The 23919-nt window shown below is 48.8% G+C and overlaps 1 protein-coding gene across 6 annotated transcripts in view; it reads left to right on the top strand.

The window, feature by feature from the left end:
* The first annotated feature begins 13055 nt into the window (after window positions 1–13055).
* Window positions 13056–23919, top strand: part of E2F2 (E2F transcription factor 2) — a 21027-nt gene continuing 10163 nt past the window's right edge. The window contains exons 1-6 of one of the 6 annotated variants that reach the window (XM_025041401.1): window positions 13060–13161; window positions 13765–13863; window positions 19329–19434; window positions 21270–21489; window positions 22268–22426; window positions 23603–23717. In XM_025041401.1, the coding sequence (XP_024897169.1) occupies window positions 13075–13161; window positions 13765–13863; window positions 19329–19434; window positions 21270–21489; window positions 22268–22426; window positions 23603–23717 (786 nt within the window). In that variant the 5' untranslated portion in view covers window positions 13060–13074. Of the gene's footprint in view, window positions 13162–13426; window positions 13864–14455; window positions 14509–17245; window positions 17395–19328; window positions 19435–21269; window positions 21490–22267; window positions 22427–23602; window positions 23718–23919 lie in introns of those variants that run through there. The other 5 variants (XM_025041403.1, XM_025041404.1, XM_025041402.1 and 2 more) reach the window with 5 other exon arrangements.

A 23919-nucleotide genomic window follows, 5' to 3' on the forward strand; every position in this document is an offset into this window, starting at 1 on the left:
CATCCGGAGTCTCGCGGCGCCCCCGCCGCTCTGCCAGCAGCGTGGCCTCCCGGTTCCCAGCCTCCCGGCCTGGGGGGCCCCCCACCCAGCGGAGTCGCTGACCCGACTGCTCTCCGGCTGCCCCCAGCTGTGCTCAGGCCGCTGCAGCCTCGGCGCGCCCCCACCCCGCTTCCTGCCTCAGCAACTTTGCCCTGGCCGGGCGGCCGCCCTAAATCGCACCCGGTTCCTTCCTTCCTTCATTCTTTCAGGCAACTCGCATTCCTCGAGCGCCTGGGACATGCCCCACACAAGGCCTCTCCGACCTCATGAGTGTGGCCCCAGGCCCACCGGCAAGCCTCTGCCCTCCACCCCAGCCTACCTCCCCACCCCGCCTCAGTCTCTCCTCTCTGATGTCCTATTTCACGTACTGAGTTTAGCATTTAATTGTTTTCGGATTATTTTTCTTATGAAGGGTCAGCCAGTGGCAGGGCCAGGGGCTCGCTTTGTGACCCAAATCAGGGGTAAGTGTGAAAGTAGGGTAAGGGGTCAGAGTGTGGCCAGAGTTGGGGTTCATCCAGACTGTGGCAGTGTTTGGGGATGAGTGTGGGTAGATGCTGGCAGCAGTCTGTGCTTGGAGTTAATAGGGTGTGAGGCTTAGTCTGAATAGGATCAGTGGCCAAGGGTAGTGAGTCAGTCTTTGGGTAGGTTCAGTGGACAGTTGGGATCAGGGTAGTGGGTCACCCTGAGACCAGGATTTTTGGGTTGCCTTTGACAAGCTAGATAAGAGGAGGGAGCACTGGTAGCCCTCTGAACTCAGATTCACCTCTCTCCATGTCTGAGGGCTGACCATAGCTTCCCAAGTGGTGAAGCTGACTTGCCATCTGGGGACACCACTTTGCTCTTACTTTGTGCCAGAAGCTGAAGGGAGAAGCCTTCACCAGGCCAGATTGTGGTCAGGGGGAGGCCAGACTGACAGTAACACTGGCCATATAGGGCAGTCTTAGGCTTCCGGGGACCCAAACCTGGTGCCATCCATGTTTAACAGGTAAGTTGATGCTCTTCCCTGTACCTTCTGTCATTTGTTCATAAATCTAAAGCCTATCAGGCATAGAAGGGCTCTTAGAGGTCACAAGTGTGGCCCAGAATGGGGAAGGAACCTGCTCAGGGAGACACAGCAAGTTAGTAGAGGACTCAAACCTAAGCTTCCTAGATTCCTACCTAGGGCTCTTTTTGTGATACTGTGTCTACCCTGAGCAGGGATTGTTCTTCCCACTTTAGAAATGGGGCAGCTGAGGCCTCACCTATAGCTCTCACAGAGGGGCTGCAAGGGGCTGGTGGACCGCACAGCCCCTCACCCTGAGGATCTGAAAATGTGAAGTCAGGGATTGTTGATTCTCTCAAGCATCGTCTCCTTGTCATTGCCACTCAGCCCCCTCCCTCCCATCCTCATTAGGAGCAAATGAAACAAGGGTGGCCAAGCATGAGTTGGAAACCAGGGAGGGGGAGAAAATACTTTTAAGAACTGCTGGGGAAAAGCTTAGCTAGGTTCTTATGGAAGCATATGGAACTCATTACCCTAAGTCGAGGTGGTCGCTGGCCAGCTGGCAGTTGGTTGGTTTGGGGCTAAAACTGTGTTTTGTGTGGCAGTGTGGGTACCCATGGCACGGCAGACTGCCCAGAATAACCTGCCCACTCACTGATCCAGGTTCTTCCTACACTTAGTTTTGTTTCAGCCTATTCCACTTCTAGCCTCAGGAAAAAAAGGGTTTCAAGACACACCAAGATATGGGATATTGGGTCACTCACTATAGGTTATGCAGGAAGGAGATGAGGACTTGGGGATCATCAGGATAGACAGCTTCCTCCTACACACACACACACACACAGACACCACAGACACACACACACCCTGACTTACACCAGGAGAAGGTGGCAGGTCTTCCAGTGGCTCCAGATTTACGAAGGATTGATCCCAGCTTCCATCAAGGATTCATTCATATGGCCCCCAAGGGCCTAAATGTTAGTCCCACATTCTGTCAATTGCATTTTTCACTGCAGATTTGACTCCATGTACAAAGAGAATATTAGAAAGTGTTCAAAAGAGGCCATTTACTAGTACACAGCATTTTAGTCTCCGTGGTAACAGGGGACAGGGGCAGGGATGGGGGCTGCCTCCATTTCACCCCTACAAGGTTCACAGATATTAAGGGACCTGCCAAAGGTCACCCTGGAGTAAGTGTCAGAGGTTAGGTCTCCAACACAGCCTAAACATCCAGTGCTGCTGATGCCTGTAGCTCTTTTAAAACTTTGTACAAACCAATGGGTCACACAGAATGGGTTTCTCCCAACCACCGCAGCCTTCCCGGTACTTTCTGTGGGTCTAAGAATCCAAGAGACGCTGATTGAAATCCTACCTTTGTCGTGTATCAGCTATATCATCACAGGTAAGTTATTCGTCCTCTCAGAGCCTCACATGATTGCTGTGTAATTAAATTAGATGGCATGTGTGAAACACCGGGCACTTGGTAGATCCTGTGTGACCCCAAGCACGAAGCTGGCTGGGCATGATTGTCAGATTCCTAACATAATTCCTTCATCAATGTTGACATAATCCAGTCACAGCACCTCAGCATTGTCTGTCCAGCACCTGGGCCCCTCAGAGCCCTTTCACTCACATCCAGGACAGCCTGGTGCCTTGAGGGACAGCATAGGAACTAAAAGGAGGGCTCCAGCCCAGTGCCACCACTCCTAGGCTCTAGCACCATGGGCAAGCTCTTCACCTCTCTGAACCTCAGTCTCCCCTGTGCTGGGACCCTGGAACCTGTCCACAGACTCATGGTGAGGATTTAGTGAGGAACTGATATAAAGCACCTAGAAGCTTGCCAGCAGCAGATAGCAGGCATCCAGTGTCACAGCAAGCATTACTATCCCTATTTCACAGATCGAGAAACTGAGTACAGAGTGAAGAAGTGACACATCCAATGTCATGTGAAAAGATCCCTTCACAGACCTGGGGATTAAAAGCCAGATCTTTGTGCTCCCTGTCAGGGCCCAGCTGCTACTTTCTCATTGTTGGGGTTTGTGATTATTTCATGGCAAATGTGTTATTAGCTGGTGGAAGGACAGAGCTTAAGACCCTATGAGCCTGCCCAGGCTCAGCCTGGTCCAGAACCAGCTTACTCATGAAATCACCCCTCTTTAGAAGAGAATGGGGGCTCAGGTGGGGATAAGAAGGACATGACCCAGCAGAGGACATGGAAACCAGAGGCGATGTGATCATGGGCGTAAGCAGCAGCTTTGTGATCAGATGGACTTGTGCTCAAATCCTGTCTCTGCCGCTTCTGAGCTTTGTGACCAGCTAAGTGACACCACCTCTCTGAGCCTCTGTAAAACTTCTAATAATACCTCTTTCGTAGAGTTGTTGTAGGAATTAAATAAGATAAATAAGATGTGGAGAACCTAGCACAGGTGAGTTGCTAGCAATTGGCAGCCCTCATAATTTTATCAAGAGGAAGTCCAGTGAGAGCCAAGCTGCTTCCTCAACATCATCCTCAACTTTTTATAAACTTTCAATTGAACAAACAATGGATCATACAAAGGTTATAATATTTGTCTATTGAAATGCCTACGTGTGCCCACACTCCTCCACTTATTAGCTGTGTAAACTTGGAAAACTTACTTAACTTCTCTTGTCTTCAGTATCTCATCTATAAAACGAGGATAATAAAGGCCCCTGCCACAGACAGTTGTCGTGAGGATTAAATTAGTTAACATATAAAACTCTTAGACGAGTTCTTGGTACATAATAGGATCCCCCAAATGCTAATAGTCATCCATTATCTTAGCATACCACATGAAGTCTGTGTTCTCATACAGCCATATATTAAAGCCATCTGTGCTTCAATATAAAATCATAATGTCTCAATTTTCTTTTAGTAAAATTGACATTTTGGGAAGATGTACAGGTTTTTATCACATGGCTTTATGAGACCTAATATCCAGCCAACTTCTGACACAGTCACACATGTGCATGTGCGTACATATGTGTATGTATAAACACATGCTTTGAGAAGGTCATGCTATGCTGTGCTGCTTCTCAAATGGGCTGAAACAAGCCCTCTTACCTTGGAGAACTGCCTGTACTCTCCCTCCCTCTCATCATGCTCTGGGGAGTAAGGCAAGAAAGGGTGCTCACCTCTCAGCAGGAGCACAGTCCTTGGCAAAACCGACCTGGGAGGAAGTCCGGGCTCTAGCTCTTAAACTGAATATCAGAACCTGGGTCCCAGTCCTGGCTCTGTCCTCTCCCTGCTGTGCAACCCTGGATACACAGCTTCACCTCTCTGAGCCTCAGCTTCTCATCTGTGAAAGGCAACTGACCACTTCTACCTTTCAGGGTTGTTGTGAGAATTAGAGAAATGCATAAAAAGTGCCTGGCACATAGTCATTGCTCCATATATGAGAGCTCTTAAAAGCCTGGCTGTTTTTTTAATTCTGTAAAAGGTATCTTTTATATATTCTTTAGTAAAACAAGGCTATGGTCTATGGGCCTTACATAATTAATTTACTTTATTGCTTTGTAGCACATTTGTTAATCCAATAAAGGTGTTTGTTCTCCTAAAATTATTTTATTTCATATCTTATTCATATTTTACAAGCCCACTGAGCCTCAGTTTCCTTATCTCTAAAGTGGGGAAAATACTTTCCTCACAAGGTTGTTTTGAGAATTCAATGAGATGGTATATGTAAAAGTGCTTTGTAAATTATAAAGTCGAACAAGTACAAGAGAATTTTTTTTTTGCACTGACCCTTCCCTCTCATTAGGCTGAATTCCTCGAAGACGTAAAGGAGTTTTATTTACTCTTGTGTCTCCAACATTGAATGTGAAGTAATAAATTTAATAATGGTGATGGTGATAGGAACTTTCATTTCTTGAACTCTTACTGTGTGGGGCTCTGCGCTAAGTGCATTGTAATGGAAGGATAAGTGATAGACATTTAAAAGTTTTTGGTTTCCTCTGCCGATTATCTAAAGATGAAGGGATTTTTTCTGTTGGGTAAGTTCTTGCTTCCATACCGTAGGCAAGTTAATTTTTTCTTGGGACTTATACATTGTTTGGCCAATCGTGTTGAGTAACAGTAACGGCAATCTTTAGTTTTCTTATCTGTAAGATGGGGCTAATGATCAACTTGCCTCATATAAAGGTGTCCCATAAATGACAATAACTTCCCCTTACTCATTCCTTCCCTCACCCTTCACTTGGAAAAAATGGTGGTGACAGGGTAAGATAATTAAACTGGGCAACAGAGAACTGAGTCCCTTCACCTCTCTGAGCTTTTTTTCCTTTTTGGCACATGGTGGCAGATCTTTCCGGAATAATTCCCTGATTTTGAGACCCTCAAGTCCTACTTCCTGCAGAAAATCTCCTTTGTCTTCCATAGCACCAAAGATTCAACTCACCCAAATACCACATGCCTGTCCCCTGGGATCATGTATTACACGTTCTAAGAAGGCAGAGTTGCATTTGCTTCCAAGCATTTGCTTATCATCATTTCATTTCATTTTTCAAAGTCCTCAAGTCACAGATGGAGCAGGTAAGGCACAGAGAGAAGAGGGCCTTGTTAAGGCCACAGAGTAAGTGACAGAGCCAGTCCTGTGACCCAAATCATGCCATGAGCCTGTCTGAGCCCAGTTACTCTCCAAGTACCAGGCTTTTTGCTTGGAGTTCCTCACTGTAATTTTATAAAGCAGGTGTCCACACTTTCCAGATGAGGAAACTGAGACTGGAACAGGTGAAATAACTTGCCCAAGTCAGACAGCAGTAAGAGACAGCATCATGGTTTCATCAGGGCTGACTCCAAAATGTGCAGCTTTGCTGTTTTGGAGCCTCAGAAAGATGGCCTCTCCCGAGAGTCTGCAGCAGTAGTGTTGTACCCCAATGCAAGAAGTGACCACCATGCCTCAGCCTCAGCCCCAGCCCCAGCAGCAGGGGTCAGGTGATTCACATAGCAGGGCACACAAGACCCCTGCTGCAGCCGTGATCTGCATGAAGTGCCCTCCCCCCCAGAGCCCATTGTCTCTTCAGGAGACAATACAGATAAAGGACCCAGCCTAGTGGGCTGCCTGCATCAATCTGTAACCATGGAAACCCCTAGGGAGACAATTCCAAAGCCCTCCCTGCCACCCTCCACCCTGCAGCTGTGGCTCCAGGAACCCAGCCTCCAGCAGAAGGGGCATGGCTGATAATTGCCACCCCCCACCATTACCACCACCAAATGGGACACAGCTGGGCTTCCTTCTACAGACATCCTCCCACCACCGCCACCCAGTCCCAGAACTGGTGTTAGTAAAGGGGCCTTGGATGTGTTAAGGCCTAAACCTTATTTCTTTTGCAAGAAGATCAGTTCCAAGAGGTTCTGCACTAGTGAGATAGGCCCTTGATTGCAGGGTTTTGCACAGGAAAAAAAAAAAAAGGGCTGGGCAGAATTCTTAACCATTGAACCTTTTGCAAGGCTTCTGGGAACGGCTGAGGTCTTTAGTGCGTGACTTCCCTCTGGTGGCCAATTGCTGCAATTGTCAGCTGAGGCTCCGGAGAGGAACAAAAATTATGACCTCTTCTTCTTGGGCATCTACTGTGTTCCAGATGCTCATGCATATCAGATCTAATCATCATAACCACCTGTGAGGTTGAATGTTCTTATCCTGCTCAGACATGCTGAAGCCAAGGCTTTCAGAAGATATCCAGAAGGAAGGATAAAGAGCAGAGGGGTCGAGAGGGTGAAAACTCAGACTGCCCCGGCTCAGAAGCTGCTCCACCATCACCAGCCCTGTGACCTTGAGCAAATTACCTAAACTCTCTGAGTCTCAGTTTCTTCATCTGTAAAATGAGAACAATACCTCATAGGGATGCTATGAGGATTATGAGTTAAGATTTATAAGCCTTCAGAACTGAGACTGACATAGTAAATAAATAAAAGTCCAGACCCTGACATTCAAGCTGTGTGCCTTCAGGCATATCATTGAACTACTGCTGGTCTCGGTTCTTTTGCCTGTAAAATGGAGCTAATTATGACTTCCTCAAAGGACTGGTGATAATTTAAGTGGATTTGGGGTGTGAACGTGCTTGCTTTGCTACTATTTGCTACTATTGTTTTTTGGATTTGCCTTTGGGGGTAGAAATGATCATGGGGCAGCGGGATGGGTTAGGTTAGAAAGTGAAAAATTATTCTTCTCCACAGGCCAGGAGGAGGTACCTGAGAATTCAGCCCCACTCCTCCCCCTTCTCCCCTATGCAGAATCACAAAGACTGACCTTGTCCAGAAACTTTCCTGGAAAGAGATTGGAAGTAGTCTTTTAACTATTCCGAAAACCTTTCCGAGTTCAATTCAATAATCAATTCTTGTGCTTCTACTCTGCTATGGGCATTGGATGTGAAGATAAAGAAGAAAAGGAGCATCTTAAATCTGGCAGAGAGGATAGAACAGAAAAACAACAGTCATTACAATGAGAAATGATGATGACAGATAGAAATTCCTAACAGGAAGTAGGGAGCAGGGTCAGAATCAGCTTCTGAGCAATGGGTGGTATGAGCTGTCTACACCACCTGGACTTCAAAGACTGAGTGTCTTGCTTATTTCAGAAGAATTCTGAGTCTTACTTTTCAACGTTAGTAATTGATCTGGATTCTTGATTTCACTGTCCCAAGTTTCAATTCTGTTAGTCTGAAGAGTTAAAATATAGCCATTCTTATTGATGTTGTTTGAGATTGTGTGTGTAGGGGAGGCGTGATGCACAGCATTGTCAGTGACTTGGGCATCTGAGAAACTTGTGTTTGAGGGCAGGCTTTTTTTTCCTGGTGGAAGAAGTGGAGAGAAGCACCCCAGGCAGCAGAGAATACCATGGGCAAACAGGGAGAGCAGAGAGGCCAGAAAAACTGTGTGTGTAATCAGAGCCTAGGGTCCTCGTGTGAAGAGGGCTGCAGGTCAGAGGGGCTGGGGGATGAGGTGGCCAGGCCACAGTGGGGAACTACTTGCCAGACCTTAAGCTAGAGATTAACAGGTCAGATGTGGGTTTTAAAGAGTTCCAGTTGGCAAAAGAAAGAATACATCAATAGTCACAGGAATTGTAGCTGGTACTTCCCCAAGCTCCTTTGGGCATCTCTGTTGGAACTTGAATCCAACCGATTGCCCTCCTGCAGTATGAGGCCACCACTACAGGACCAACATCTGTGAAAAACATCTCCAGGTTCTGGAAACATCTGGAAAGAATCTGGCCAATCTGGTAGCCCTGGCCTTCCCAGCAGGGCTGCATCTTTCACATCCTTTTTCTCCTCCCCAAGCTTATAGGGGGTTAACTTCTTGACTAAAATAGACAGCCTGGCTGGCTTTTCGCAGGTGCCGGAGTTCACCTCTAGATGGCAGCCTTAACCCTTAAACCCCATCAGCTTCCACCAAACGGCCAGAGAGAAGAGAAAAGGAAATAAAGATGAGTCCCTACTCTCTCAGGTGAGCCTCATTATCTCTATTTTACAGTTGAGAAACCTGAGCCTCTGAAGGGTGAAGCCACCTGTCCAAAGTCACATAGATAGGCAGGCACAGTGGAACTCTGCTTCTCTGACCTCGGTTTCCTTATCTGTGAAATGAAACTGACTCACCCCTGGCAACATTAATCTGCTTTCCATCTCAAATTTGCCTATTCTGGACATTTCTCATAAATGTAATCATACAGTAAGTGGCATTTTGTCTGGTTCCTTTCACTCAGCGTAATGTTTTCAGGGTTCATCCATGTTGTAGCATGTATCAGTGCTTCATTTCTTTTTATGGTTGAATAATATTCCACTGCATGGATACACCACATGTTTATCCATTCATCCGTTAATGGACATTTGGGTTATTTCTACTTTTTGGTTTTTACGAATAGTGCTACTATGAACATTCACGTACGTGTTTTTGTGTGAACATTTGTTGTCAGTTTTCTTGGGTCTCTATCTAGGAGTGCAATTCCTGGATCATACGGTAACTCTGTGTATAACTAGAGGAACTGCCAAACTGTTTTCCAAAGTGGCTGCACCAATTTACATTCCCACTAGTGATATGTGAGGGTTTCAATTTCTCCACATCCTGGCCAACACTTTTTGATTCTAGCCATCCCAGTGGGTGTGAATCTCGTTGTGGTTTTGATTTTCATTTTCTTAATGACTAATGATGTTGAGCATCTTTTAATGTACTTATTTGATCTCTCTCTGTCTTCTTTGGAGAATTGTCCAGCTGGAATGGAAGTTTGCTTTGGGGTGCTTTTCCAGGGCTTTTAGGTCTTGCTGGAACAGGGGCTTCCTCCTTTACCAGCTGTGCAACCTCAGGCAAGTCACTTAAGGTCCCCCATGCCTCACTTCTTCATCTGGGATGTGGGACTATGTCTCCGTAGCTTATCTAGTTGTGGGGCGCAACAATGTCTGCAGCACTACTGAGAGAGGAGAGCAGGCATCTGATAGGGTGCAGGGGAAAGGCTTGCAGAAATGACTAACTTAGCCAGTTAAAGCCCATTCCTAACTGCCCTCTCTCCCCCTTCCAGGACTCTCCAGCTCTCATCTGTTAATTCATAGCTTGCCAACCAACTAATATCCTTCTTTATCTCTGTAGCTGTGTAGGAATAACAAGACTGTATGAAACTGCTTGTTATGTTACAATCAGGGCTCAGCCTTTGGATAGGAATTCGCTGAGTAGGTGCTGGCATTAATAAGTGTTGCTTCCTACTTATACCCTCAATGTACCGTCTCTTTATTTGAGAATCTTATAACAGTGCTGATAATGCCAAGGTCACAAAACAAACGACCTGTAAGACCAGTGGTCTGGAAATTCCTACCCTCTTACAGCCCCCCACACGAAGCTCCCCTTCCCATCCTGAGTCATGAAGCAAACATGAAACCTCAGACAAAGGAATCATGCGCCCCTTGCATGGACACTGAAAGGGTATATAAGCTGTAAGAAATCTAACCAAGGAGAGATCGTGCTTTGGGTCTGTTGAAAGCCCCACGCTCTCCACCAGCATTAAATTCTCCTTCCTCTAACAAAGTCGTCTGAGTGTCCATTTTCCTCCATTGGGTGTTGCTTCTTGCAACACTAGGACCCTGGTTCATTGGCAGAACGTACTCTCCTTTACGTGGGGTACTGGGGTTAAGTTCTTTGTTCAAAATGGCTCACTGCCTTGGGAGACAGAGAGCTGAGTTCTGATCCTGGTTTCATCTTTAATCAACTCTTGGTTAAGTCCCTTTATATGTTTGAACCTCAGTTTCCGCATTTGTCCAAATCGTACTTATGGTATAAGGTAGTTTCAACATAATAATACATGTAAAGTGCCTGGCCAGGTGCTTTACACTGAGAAAGTGCCTGGGAAATATGAGCTGACTACAGCCCTACTATGTGCCTGGCATTCTCAGGGAGGAGGGGACAAAGGTGAAGAGAGAGCCTGGGTCCTGCTTCTGGTTTTTCAAAGGTATGTTAACCTAAATACACAAGAACAATAGACAAGGCTGGCTTAAAACCCTTCACTAAAGAAGTTATATGCCTGGGGCGTGGCTTCCACTATGACCTGCCCAGTTAGGAATCTATGATCAGATCACCCTGTGAGGTTACTTTCCATAGAATCCCTTTTTTTTCAATCCACAGGCATGAATGAAAAACTGCAAGTATTTCAGTTCGGTTCTATGTGAGAGCCCCGTCTGGTTCATCTCACAAACTTCAGCCTAAGTACCCATTATGCATGCTCCTTATAGGATTTTATATCCAACACCTTATTAATCCACACAGTAAATAGAAAGGTCACTTTTGCCATTTCCATTTCAAAGATGAGGAAATTGAGGCTCTAGTACGTCGGTGGCCTGATCAAGAGTACAATACTAGGGGTGGATGAGGTAGGAATTCAAGTTCAAGAAGACAGACTGCAGATCTGTGCCCCACACCTTTTATAGGAATTAGTTCCCAGGCAGTGAAACTCTAAAGCCAGCCACAGCTGCCCGAAACTCAACCACAGAGAGCTGGCTCCCACCCCCTTGCTGGCTCCCTTCTTTCCTCTCAGCCCCGCCCTGCCACCCCCATTTCCCTTCCTGGCCCTGGGGCCCTGCTCCTTCCCCAAACCTGCTCTGCCACAGTTCCTTCCAGGTTCCCACTTCTGTAAAATGGGGATAAAAAGAGTGTCTGTCTCAAGGGGGTGCTGTGAAGATCAGGGGAGATGCCCAAGAGATCGGAGCCCAGCACACAGTAGGTTCTCATATATGTTAACTATCATCATCACCACCACCATTTCAATAGTGTCTATGAAGTCCTGTGAAATAGGCTGAGTGGAAGCATTATCCTTATTTGATTGAGAGGTGGAGGAGCAGTTCCTCCAGGGTCACTCAGCTAGGAACTGGAGAGTAGGACTTGAATCGGGGCCTCCTTGCCACTCTTTGCCGGAAAGATGAGTGAATTATATAACGAATATTTATTACCCACCTTCTGCATGCAAAGCCCAGCCCTAGATGTTGAGGGGCATTCAGAAAGAGATACCACCCGATCCCTTGAGAGAGCTTAGAACCTAACTGATAAACAAGACATGAAAATAAAGCCTTGTTTGTTGAGGCAGAACACGCTAAGGATCCAAAGAGTATAGAGGCACTTTGGTAAAGCGGAGGCAGGCGAGGAAGGCTTCGCGGAGGAGGTGAGGTTTAAGCTGGGCCTTGAAGGACCAGTGAAATATGTCGACTGGAATGATGAATGGGTCTATATACTGGAGATAAGGCCAGAGATATAACCACAGCTGCCATTTCTTGAGGTTCCTTATGAACCAGGCTCTATGCCAAGAGCTTTATGTGTATTATCTCCTGAGATTTCCCCAGAATCCTATGAGGTAGGTGTTTATAGGGATGAGAAAACCTAGGCTCAGAGAATTTACAAAACTTGCCTGGGGTCACACAGCTAGTAAAGTGATAGGGCCTGGGTTTAAACCCAAGGCTGCCTGTTACAAAGTCTGGGCTTTTAATCACCATGTATTACTGCCACCTCAGCCTCACTATCTGAGGATGAGGACCAGATATTAAGCTGGAGACTGACTTTGAAGGGCTTTAAACGACAGGCTCAGACATGCAAAAAATCGCATAGCACCAGGCAAGAATCAGCAGACTCGGAATTTAGCAGCAGCTTCTAGCAGTTCTGTCATTCACTAGCCAAGGTCACTTCTCTGAGCCTTGGCATCTGTAAACTGGAGAGAAGAGGAATGTAAATGTCAATGATGATGAAGATTTTGAATGTGGGAGGGAGGCTCTTGTGACAAAAGGATTGTTTAGGACAAACCTGGAGATATTCAAATATTTACTGAGTGTTGGGCTCTGGGAATACAACTGTGAACAAAACAGAGCTCTGCATCTCTCCCCCATACCTGCAAGGAGTAGGGGACAGCTTGGGAGAATTGGGGAGGAACCTTTTCCTTGAGCAAACAGGGGATCAGGAGCTGGCCTGTCCCGGGTTGGACTGCCAGTTCTCAAATCAGCAGATCTCTCTGTGTGACCTGGAGCAGGTTACCTAGCTTCTCTGACTTCATCTTCACCACGAAGATCTTCATTCTTCTTCCTAAAATTGCTGGATTAAATTAAATAAAACGACACGTGTAATCATCGAGCATGGTGCTTGGCATATTATCGGCACTCAATAGATATTGGTATCTCCCTAGTAAGAGGTATAAATGGTAGGCTCCACCCCTCGCCCACCTGCCAAGGAATAGAATAAGTTCCTGGCTTTCATTTTTGTGGGAAAAGGGATAGAAATGTATATATGTTAGCTGAGCAACCATGCCAACTAACAAAAGACCCTGCCTGAAGCCTGGATAATGTACTGCTGGATCCGGACTCAGGTGAGGACTCTGCGCCAAAACGTTTCCCCTCACCCCTAGGGAATTCGGACCCATTCCCCAGAGCGCTCCGTACTATTCAGCTGCCTCTGCTCTGTACGGGAACCACCCTATCAATCTGTTTCGCGGGTGACAGCGGGTGTGGCGGCCCCTTTAAGCGGCAAAGCTCGTGTTGCAATCGCCGCCAGGGGGAGGTGTCCTTTCCGAGGGGTGGAGCCTATGCATGTTGCAGCGACCAACGGAAGCGCAGCATTTTCCGCGGGAGATCCGAATTTCGCGGCACGCAGTTTGGCGCTAAAAAAAAAGGTAAAAAAAAAAAGAGGCAGAGAAAGGCTTGGGAACTAAAGAGCAAGGCGAGTGGCAGTCGGTGCAATCGGCCCCTCACCCTCGTCCGAGCGCATCGCGTCTCCGTCGAGCCTGCGGTCACCCCAGAGACTCCCTGCCCGGAGCGGGCTGGACCCCAAGCTCAGAGGCCTTCAGGGGCGTGGGGTCCTCCCGGGTCGCGGCCGCCCTTGGGGCGGGGCAGCCCCTGGCACTGCTGCCGCCGCTGCCGCCGTGCGATCTCAAAGCGAGAATCTTCAAGCGCTGCTCGGCTCGGCGGCAGGCCAGGAGGGGAGGGTCCGGCCTTTTCCCGCAGGCGTCCATTGGCGGCTTCCCCAGGCCTCCGCGCCATGCCGCCCGCCGTGTGAGCCGCCGCGGGCTCCGGAGCTCGCAGGTGCCAGCGGGCACTCCAGGGGAGGGGGCTCTGCATTCGCCATGCTTCGAGGGCCCCGGGCCCTGGCTCCGGCCGCTGGACCACCCCTGAAGGGGCTACCTGCGATGAGCCCCACCGAGCTGTGGCCTCCCGGCCTCGGCAGCCCCCAGCTCTACCCGGTCACCACTACCTACTACACCCCGCTGTACCCACAGATTGTGCCTCCCGCTGCAGCGCCCGGCACCTGCCTGGACGCCACCCCCCACGGACCGGAGGGCCAAGCTGTGCGATGCGTGCCGGCTGGGCGGCTGCCGGTAATTCTGGGGACCCCCCCCTCCACTACTTCCCCCTGTGCTTTCTGAGTGTGGGAAAGGAGGGAGGGGAGCCTGGGACCCAGTTTGAGTGAAGCAGGTCGAGTTTGGGGAGGGAAAAGGGGAGCTTTCAGCTTCCAGAACAACCCACTGCCCCAATATCTGAGTAGAAAAGCCCTTCATCTTCAGAATTGGGATGAAATAACCTTAGCCATTGGAACGGAGTGGAATAAGCACTGGATTGGGAGTATGGAGACCCGACCCCCTACCCCCAGTGCACCCTGTGACCTTGGGGAAGTCCAGGGAGCCAACTTTGCTGTCATTCATTCATTCTTCATTCATTGTTTGGCCCAGCTACTGAGACCTGCTCTTGTGCTGGCACAGAGACAGTGTGGAGACTTTAAAATGGAAGATGGTCTCAGGTCCAGTCTGGCTTGGATAGACTCCAAATTTTCCATCCAGCCAGCTCCTTCCCAATTATCTTCCCTAGGTCCTCCCCCAGGCCCAGTCTTCCCTCTCAGACAGCCAGTAGCAGGTGCAAGTTGGGGGCAGCTCCCTGGAGTTCCTGTTCTGATTGACTGTTTTCCTCCTCAAGCCCTCAGGCCTGTTGCTGGGGAGGACCCAAAGTGTAGTGGCACTAGGCGCAGGGTATGTTTCGTGAGAGTGGAATTCCTGGATGGAGCCCGTGAGAATCTAAACCGTTCTGTGGGGGTGGAGTGGGAAAAGCCCTAGGGGGTTGGGGGTGGTTGCTGGAGAGCCTGGTTTCTGCTCTTAACTGCCACTGATTCACTGTGTCCTTGGACAAGTCTTGGCCCCAGTCTGGGCTTCAGTTTCATTTTCTTCATTTTCCTGCATTTAGCTGTCTGCTTGTGTGTATGGAGTATCTAAGGCTAACTCATCTCAGATCACTTCCAGCTCCTGGGAAAGGTGACAGGGGTGTTTGAGGTTTACTTAGTCATGAGTGGCGAATAAATTCAGGTACAGGGATAAGACTACCCCCCTAGAGGTATCTGGTCAGACCTGTGTCAGTCAACAGGCACAGACCCCCAGCCATTTCTGGATGCGGGCAGAGCCCCCACTCCCTGCTCCTGGAATCATGCTTTGCCCATGTCCAAGGCTTTAAACTTCCCAGAGCCCTTTCCCGCATGTTATTTCCAGCTAGGAAGAAGTAGGCAGGAGAGCTAGTCCCATTCTACAGGTCAAGCAGCCAAGGATAACAGACTGAGTATCCATCTTGTGTTCAGCATTTTACAGCCTGAAACTGTTTTGAACCCTGTGAAGTAGATGGCATTAGTAGCTGTATGTTGCAGGGGGAAACTGAGGCTCAGAGAGGGAATGTGACCCGTCCAAGGTCACACAGGGAGACGTATGACCCATAGGCACGTGATCATTAGTCTCTTCTCTGCAACCTTGACTTTCTCCAGAACTGCCTGACTTAGGAGCTGGGTGCCCCTCCCACCCCCCCGGAAGGGGCTCAGTGGCTGGCCCGGTCTCCTCTGGCCAGCTGCTTTCAGGCACCCAGGCGGAGTTTCAGTAACAGCTGTGGCTTTGAACTGCGTTCCTCCCAGAGGAGCCCAAGTGCATCTGTTTGTACCTCCCTCCCAGAGGGACTCAGTGATCACAGCAAGAATGGCTCTCTTTTACTAAACGCCTCTCATGTGCCAGGCACTGCTTGGCACTCTTCACATTCGTTATCTTGGTCAAAAAGCCTGGGATGAGGCATCTTACAGATGAGGTAACTGAGCAGAGACGTGAAGTCATTTTTCCAAGTCACAACCCAAAAGGTGGAAGAGTCTCCTTGCATCAGACCACCCTAAAGGCCTAGTGAGCCCAGAGCCCCTTCTCTTGTCAGCCCCCAGATGCCCGGTCTCCCATCCCCATGGGCAGGCCTTGGCCCCCTGCTTACTCATTTTACCCGGGTGTGACCTGGAGAGGCTCCAAACCCAACCCTGGGTGTGGCCGCTCACTTTGTGGCCAGGCTGCAAAGTGCAGAGTGAGCAGGATTTGTCAACAAACTGCTGTTTAAAGGGACCTCAGGCACTGCCTGGGGATGGCAACTAAGTTCAATGGCAGAATGAAGGCCAGAGCCCTGGTCTCCTCACCCGTTGTCTAGTACTGTTTCCACCACTCTCTGGAGAAGGCTTGGGCACTCTTTTTTGAGTTTCTACTCCAGCCAGGCACACTGCATCATTGTCTTTCATCCCTGCAGGAGCCTGTGAAGAGGGTGAGATTCTGCACAGTTCTCTTTTCCTTTTAACTTATCTTTATTTTCCAAATTTCCTCTGAGAACCATGAAAGAAAATGAACATTTTAATGAACAACTCAACAAGGTGGGTGGGTCGGATGAGGAAATGTAGGCTCAGAGAGACAAGGCAGCAAATCCCAGGCGGCCCAGTGGCACAGCGAGGGTCTGGAAGCGAGGCTCTCAGCACCTGACACTTGTTCCACCATCTAACTTAGGACTTGGGGCTTAGGAGGCCTGGCTCCACTCCCTGTGTGACCTTGGGCAAGTCACTTCCCCTTCTTCAAGCCCCGGTTTCCTCACCTTGCTGCCTGTGGAGAGATTGTGTCTGGTGGGCTCTGGCCCTCTCCCTTCTGGGGCTGCCTGAGGAAGTGAGAAGGGCCCGATCATTTGCTTAGACCTTCCATATGCCTTGGGCTAAGCTCTTTTACCTCAGGATTGGCTGGGTGGCCTCAAATATTAACCAGGTTTTTAAGAAACAGCCAAAGGGACTGTCTAAGATGGTCCAGGTTAGAGCCAAGCTGGCCTGAGTGTGGTCCCAGACCTTTGCTCTCGACACATCCCCATCTTTTCAGCTTGCCTCTGAGCTTCCTCCTTGCTGGAGCCCCTGGCACCTTAGTGATAGCAGCTCCCTTGCATGAGCAAAGCTCTTTGCCGTACTGTCTCTCTGAATCCTCAACAGAAGTTTAGCAGATTATCCCCCTTTTACAGGTGGAGCTCAAGAGGTCAACTGACTTGCCCAGCTCACCCAGCTAAGAAGTGGGGTGGGAAGGCTAGAGGAACTCAGATGGATCTGATTCCAAGGCCTGTGCTCAGCCTCTCTTTGGTCTTCATCCTGCTGTGCTTGTCCTTTGCCACTTCTGTTCTGCAGGCTCAGGCCCATCCACAAGCCGACCTTTCTTTGAGCAGTGCCCAAAGGTGTCAGATGTTCTTGATGGGGGGTGGGGGCACTTTGCTGCTTAGGGCCTCTGAGAGTGCAGGATAAAGGTGAGGGAGAGTGAGAGAAGGGAGGGGGCTGGTACGTGTGCCTAAAGTGATGGGGGCAGGTGGGTGTAGCCAGGCTTTGGCCCAAATTCTAGCAAATTCTGGGGGAATGTGTGTGGGATGGAGCTGAGTCAGCCTTGTATGTGGCTTTGGAATCAGACAGACCCGAGTTCAAATTATGGCTCTGCTTTTGTCTGTGTGACCTTGGGCACACGGCTTAACTTCTCTGAGACTCTACTTCTCATCGGCCAAGAGAGATTGCCAGTACTGATGTTCCAGGACTGATGAGCACGAGAGGCCCAGCACAGGTACTCGGTTCAAGGTCCTACCCTCCTCCCCATTCTTGAGGTAGTGAGGTTCTTCCTGGTGTGTTCTATGAACTCAGCAAGGGCTGGCTCCTGTTGGGTGGGGGAGGTAAATGGGACTGGGGAAATTCTGGGTTGCCCCAGCTCTGCCTTAGGCTGACTTCCCTTCTTCTCTCTGCCCTTGGCAGTCCTTTTGAGGAATGAAGGATTCTGGGATCAATAACCTCAATCGGGCTTGATAAAGGCCTTGGAGCTCACCATTAATTCAGCTGTAAAATGGGGCTTGGTAGTATTGGGATGATTCAATGAGGTGATGAATATTGGGGCTTGTCCCAGGGCATGTGGAAGGTCTCAGCGAATGATTGGGTCTTTCTCTAACGATAAGATGGGGCTAGAGCAGGTCACCTTCCCTAGAATCTAGGAAGTCACCTAGATTCTGCTGGGAGGTTAGAGAAGAAATATTTCAGAGAGACTTCAAGAGGAATGGGCAGAGAGTTGTTTGGATCGCGTCCAGGTCTGGGTAGGTGTGGAGGAGAGACATATCATATCTAGGCTCCTCAAACCAAGGAGCAGGGCCCCTCAAATCAGTCCAGGAAGACTTCCTGGAGGAGGTGGGGGGGGCAGTGCAGAGGAGAGCTGACAGCAGGAAGAACTGTCATCACCTCCTACACCTGTCAGCCCAGCTGTGCTCAGCAGCGGTTAGAAGTCTCAGCCCTGCCGAGCATGACCTCACCACCAAAGGTTAAAATAGGCCTCTCTGTCCCAACCAGGGTAGGGGTGACTGGGGGAAGGGGAGAGGAAGAAAATGGGCTCAGCGACCCCCAGAAGGGTGTGTCAAGAGGCTGAGATTGGATTCTAGGGAAGGGACCCTGCACTTCCTGAATACCACTGTGTGCTGAGCTCTTTACAGAAGTTATCTCCTTGAATCCTTGATGGAGCTATTTTCTGCCCCATTTTACAGAAGAGGAAACTAAGGCTCCTAGATGTGGAGCATTTCCCCAAGTCACACAGTAAGCCCGTGAAGGAGCTGGGAGACGCAAGCCTGGGTTTCTGACCCCTGTGCCCTAGCCCTGCCCAGCCCTAACCAGGAGAGAGGCCCCTTCCGGGCTAGTGCAGCTTCTGGGCCTAATTGGGGCCGGGTGGCAATGGGGTGGAGAGGAACAGATGGGTCTGTGGTTTGATTTCCCCAGCAGGTGTTTCCCAAGCTTGGCGGGAACAAGGAGGGGGAGCAGGGGGACCTCAGCTGCTTATCCTTAAGACACAGGGGAAGGATTCATTGTCTGCCCCTCTCAGCAAAGAAAGCATGGCAAATGGAGTCTATTCAGGAGGCCCTGGGGCCCTCGAGCTGGAACCCGAACATGGAGGTGGGGGATGTTTGTATTGCTTCCCGATGTGGGCACCTCCCTGGGGTGTGGCACTGATCCAGGAAGTCCCCTGGGCCTGGGCGGATGCCCAGACCCACCCTGATAAGGGCCAGCTGTGGAGCTGTGATGGGCACTCAGTCTGGCTGGGCCAGCTGCTTCTGAGGGGAGGCCTCTCCTCAGTCTGATGTGGTTTAGGCCCCACCCAATCCTTCCTGCCTGCATCATCCTCTGCATGGGAGTGAGGGGGGCAGTACAGATGTAGAAGTGACCTTGGGGCCTGTTATTAAGGAACCCTGAGCTTTTGGCCAGACTGGCTTTGGTAGGGTCTCAAGTGCCTCTGCCTCAGGATGGAAGTGTTGTGTGCCTCTCAGAAAATAGGACTTCCTTTCCCTGAAAGCTCACTTTTCAGGTCATTGATATTTCCTTACCAAGTATAGTGATGTTTTACCAGGACTGATGATAAACTGAGGCAGGAGGTAGCTGCTGGTGACTTCAGTGCTTTGGCTCCAGGTTGCAGAAAGGCTGAAGGAGGAATGATTCTCAAACTCTGCCTCTCTTCCCTCTCTCTCTAAGGCCAAAAGGAAGCTGGACCTGGAGGGGATCGGGAGGCCTGCGGTTCTGGAATTTCGGACTCCCAAGGGGAAGTGCATTAGAGTGGATGGCCTCCCCAGCCCCCAAAGTAAGCCGTGCTGATGAGACCTCTGGGGAGGGCTCAGGAAACTGAGGGTGGGGTAGGCAGGGGCAGAGGGCAGCAGCCCTGCCCAAATCATCAGGAGTAATATTTGTAGTATACTTCCCGGTTTATAGAACAGTTTCCTGTGTGTTCTCTCACTGGATCCCGCCAGGTAGGTAGGATTGCCCATCTTTTACTGATGAGGCAACTTAAGACTCAGCTTGAGTGGCTGGCCCAGGGTCACACTGCTAGTACGCAGAGTCAGGACTAGAATCTAGTCTTGTACTCCTTTTCTCACACCACACACCACTCTTGTGATCTAAGTGTGATGACCAACAATTTATTTGGGAGCTTACTATCTGAAAAAAGTTATTATATTTCGTTCAATATGACCTTTTCTAAAAGAGAGAATCCAGCTCATAGAGGAGCAGGGTCATTCTCCTACATGCAGACAAAAGGCTAAAAGATGCAGAGAAGCGAAGCTTGGATTCATCCAACCCATGCCACCTCAGAGTTCTTTAAGATCCAGAGGCTGCCCAGGTGGTGACTTCCTAAAGCTAAGTAGGAGGAAATTTCTGCTTCTTGAAATGTTCAGTCAATATTCTGGTTAGAGTGGGAGTTTCAGTACCTGTGTTAGGGAGAAGAGCTAATTCTGGGGATCAGAGACCTCATGAAGAAGGTATGTGACTGGGTTGGAAGCATGACAGTCAGGAATTTGGGGGTCCAGGCAGGGCTGTGCCCTGACCTGACTCATTCTTCTTCTTTGAACCTTACTCATCTCATCTTCAAAACGGGGTAGAGTTAGGTCAAGAATAGCAAGAAAGTTTCCTTTCCACTTGTTTGGGAGAGGCTGCCCAGAGCTCTTTATCGAAGGATCCTAAGTGCCCCGATCGGTTAGTAATGTCTGCCACGGGTGCAAAAAGTTGAAAAACCAGTCTGTGTGCCAAGTACTTGTCATCTATATGTTAGGGGATTTTAAAGTCCCCATTCTAGAGGAATCTGAAGCTCTCTAAAACTTAGTTTTCTGAACTAGTTTGGCCACTAACATGCTATATGACTTGCAGGTCACTTGATTGCAAAAGTCCACTTGTGGTTTAAGATGTTGCAGCTGAGATGTGGTCTTGTGACATCAGCTTCATTAAGAAAGAGGCTGTTTTCATGAACCTGCCTTATTTGATATTGTAGAACTGATTCCTCTCAGATAACCATTGGGCTACAGATGGAAAGAAAAGGCAAGTCTATAAAAATGTTCTTAAATCCAAGCTCTTCATTCCCTCCCGACCTCAATTCCAAATTCCTGACATAACTGGTAGGATGGGGTAATGGTTAAGAAAGAGCCAGACTGTCTGGATTTAAATCCCAGCTTTGCCACTTTCTAGCTGAGCTGAGCAAATTAACCCATCTGTGCCTCAGTATTCTCATCTATAAAGTGAAGATGGTCATACACCAAACTTATAGGGTATTGTAAGGATTAGTTTTGTCGTATATGGGAAAGTGTTTAGAACAGTGACGTACACACAGGAAACTTTTCTTATTGGTGGTGATATGGCTGCCCTAAGCTGTGGTGGAAAGTTGCTCTAAACCAGGAGTCAGGACACTTGGTTTTCCGCCCTGACACTGGCCTTTGACTGTGAGACCTGAAGCAAATCACATTTCTTCTCTAGATGTCAGGCTTCCAGTTTGGATAATGGTGGTGAATGACCCCTGCCTCACAGTGCTCTGTAACTGGAAAGTGGGTGCTCATGTGCAGGGTGGTACTTAATGGGTCCAGGTCAGTGGAGGAGGCTCCCTCCCCAGGCTGGCCCTCTCTGACCAGTGGACGGGGCCCCTTTTCTCCTCAGCCCCCAAGTCCCCCGGGGAGAAGACTCGGTATGATACGTCGCTGGGGCTGCTCACCAAGAAGTTCATTTACCTCCTGAGAGAGTCCAAGGATGGGGTCCTGGACCTGAACTGGGCTGCCGAGGTGCTAGATGTGCAGAAGCGGCGCATCTATGACATCACCAATGTGCTAGAGGGCATCCAGCTCATCCGGAAGAAGGCCAAGAACAACATCCAGTGGGTGTAAGTGCCTGGGCTGGAGCAGATAGCACCAATGGGAGCAAGTGCTGGGGGCCAGAGCCTGGAACAATATCGAGTGGGTGTGAATGTCAGGGGCGGAGCTGAGAGCAACATCCAATGGGCACAAGTGCTGGGGGCGGAGCCAATGTATTTAAGAGCAGGGCGGAAGAGCAGGTGTATATGCTTGGGTAACATTAAGAGATCATGGCCCGAGCAAGGCGGAGAATGATTTCTAGGATGTGTAAAGGCCTAGAAGGACTCCATCCTCTTGAGCCAGGGTCCCAGGATTCCCCTCTTATAGTTTAGGAAAGTCCTCTGGAAGTTGAATGGTAATAACCCAGACTCCATCCAGCTCTGAGATATGAGTACTCCAGACTCTTCTCCTCACTCCTACAAGGTCTTAAAGAGCAGACCTTCAGCCCCAGGCATGATCTCTTAAGAGAACCCAGGCAAGGGTCAGGACTGAGGTCACTCCAGCTCCCTGCCACTTGGAGGAGGCTAGGGCATAGTGTGGAAAGAGCTGAAAGCCTCCCAAAGTGAGGTCATGGCCTGACTTGTTTCTTTTTTCTAGTAACCCCCAAACTTCAAGTCCCAGTCCCTGGCAGCTCCGTGGGTGCTAGACAGGACCTCTGATTTGCACAACCCAGGAGGACCACGTAGACCATGCGAGTGGCCTCATCCCGGGGTTTTGCACCATCTGTGCAGTTCTGCACAGCAGCCCTGGGGCCGGAGTGCTTAGGTGTGGACTGAGACCGACACTGGGGGGCTGCTCTGTTCCCAGAAGCAGGGGAATGTTTGAAGACCCCACCCGGCCTGGGAAGCAGCAGCAGCTGGGGCAGGAGCTGAAGGAGCTGATGAGCATGGAGCAGGCCTTGGACGAGCTCATCCAGAGCTGCTCTCTGAACTTCACACAACTGACCGAGGACAAGGCCAACAAGAGATATCCTCTTTGGTTGGGAGAAGGGGTCAGGGAGCAGGGGGCTGTTACATACTCATATCTATCCAGAGCTGATGCAGTACCTCCATACAGGGACTAACTCATCCTCTGAGTCTGGCATATCTATTCTTTTCTTTCTTGGTGGCTTTTCTACTTGAGTCTATCGAAGTTACTTTCTCATTATAAAAGTAAGACAAGTACGTTTGTTTAAATCTTGAAAATGGAGAAAAGAACGAAATAGCTGCCACCTTAACACAGCCATTGTCCTTTATGCACAGGGTGTGTGTTACTTAAACTCAGTGTGTGACTGTTGTACATAACATTTTATATCCTGTTTTTCTCTAGTCAGTGTATTACCATAGACATTTTTTATGTTATAAATCATTCCTAACTATATGGCTGATTCACATGAAATTATTGATATTGGACCACTTTTAATCTGCAATCTCATGGTTTAACTTCGTATTTAAAATGGGTTGAGAATATCCTACTCAGACTCCCCTCCGGTTTGCTGATAAGGCCTAGAATTGACATTTAGATGGATTTCTAGATTTCCGCTTTTATAAAACAACAAAACGATGAATGCCTTTGCATACAGGACATTTTCTTTTCTTTTTTTTTTTTTTTTTCCTTATTTCCCTAGGTTGCTTTTATAAAACAACAAAATGATGAATGCCTTTGCATACAGGACATTTTCTTTTTTTTTTTTTTCCTTATTTCCCTAGGTCAGATTCCTAGAATGGAAATGGTGAAGTCACAGAACATAGACTTTGCTAAGGCTTTTCATACATTATTCCGAAATGGTTTCACTATCTGATTGTATTTTGGATATACCCTTGTATTTTTGGAAGGACGTTAGGCATTGTGAGAAATTTAGATAAATAAGAAACGTCTTTCTGTCTTCTCAAAACTAATGATCTAGTTGAGAAATGAAGCCTTTATGTAAAAAACTGCTAAAAGGCAACATTTTAAAAAATGATTTATACCCCCATTTGCTTTCTAAAGGGATCCAAGCAAGCTCATATTAAAGAATGGGTTACAGATTTTGGTTATTTCTAAGCTATATAAGGAGTGAGAAAAAGATGTTTAGAGGCTTAGGAGAGGAGGGTTGGACCCCAGCCTGGCTGGCTGAGGGTGTGAATTTTGACCAGTCACTTCTCTTGACTCTCGTGCCCCTACACTGGCCTATGTGACTTACCAGGACATCCGTGCTGTCAGCAACTTTAAGGAGCAGACAGTGATCGCTGTCAAGGCCCCTCCACAGACAAGACTGGAAGTGCCCGACGGGAGCGAGGTGAGAGGGGAAGTGTTTGGTGGAGAACAGGGTTAGGAGGGTCCTGGGCAGCTCTGTTCAGCCCCAAGCTCCCCGGCCCTATGCTGGTACCCACAGCAAGATCAGTGGTCTCTGAGCTGGGGCAGAAATGGCAGAAGCTAGAAAGGGCAATAAGTTCTGGCCTGAGAAAACCTCTGTTCCTGGTTTCTTTCTACGTCCCACC

The sequence above is a fragment of the Pteropus alecto genome, unplaced genomic scaffold, assembly GCF_000325575.1.
Source record: "Pteropus alecto unplaced genomic scaffold, ASM32557v1 scaffold39, whole genome shotgun sequence".
NCBI classification, from domain to species: Eukaryota; Metazoa; Chordata; class Mammalia; order Chiroptera; family Pteropodidae; genus Pteropus; species Pteropus alecto.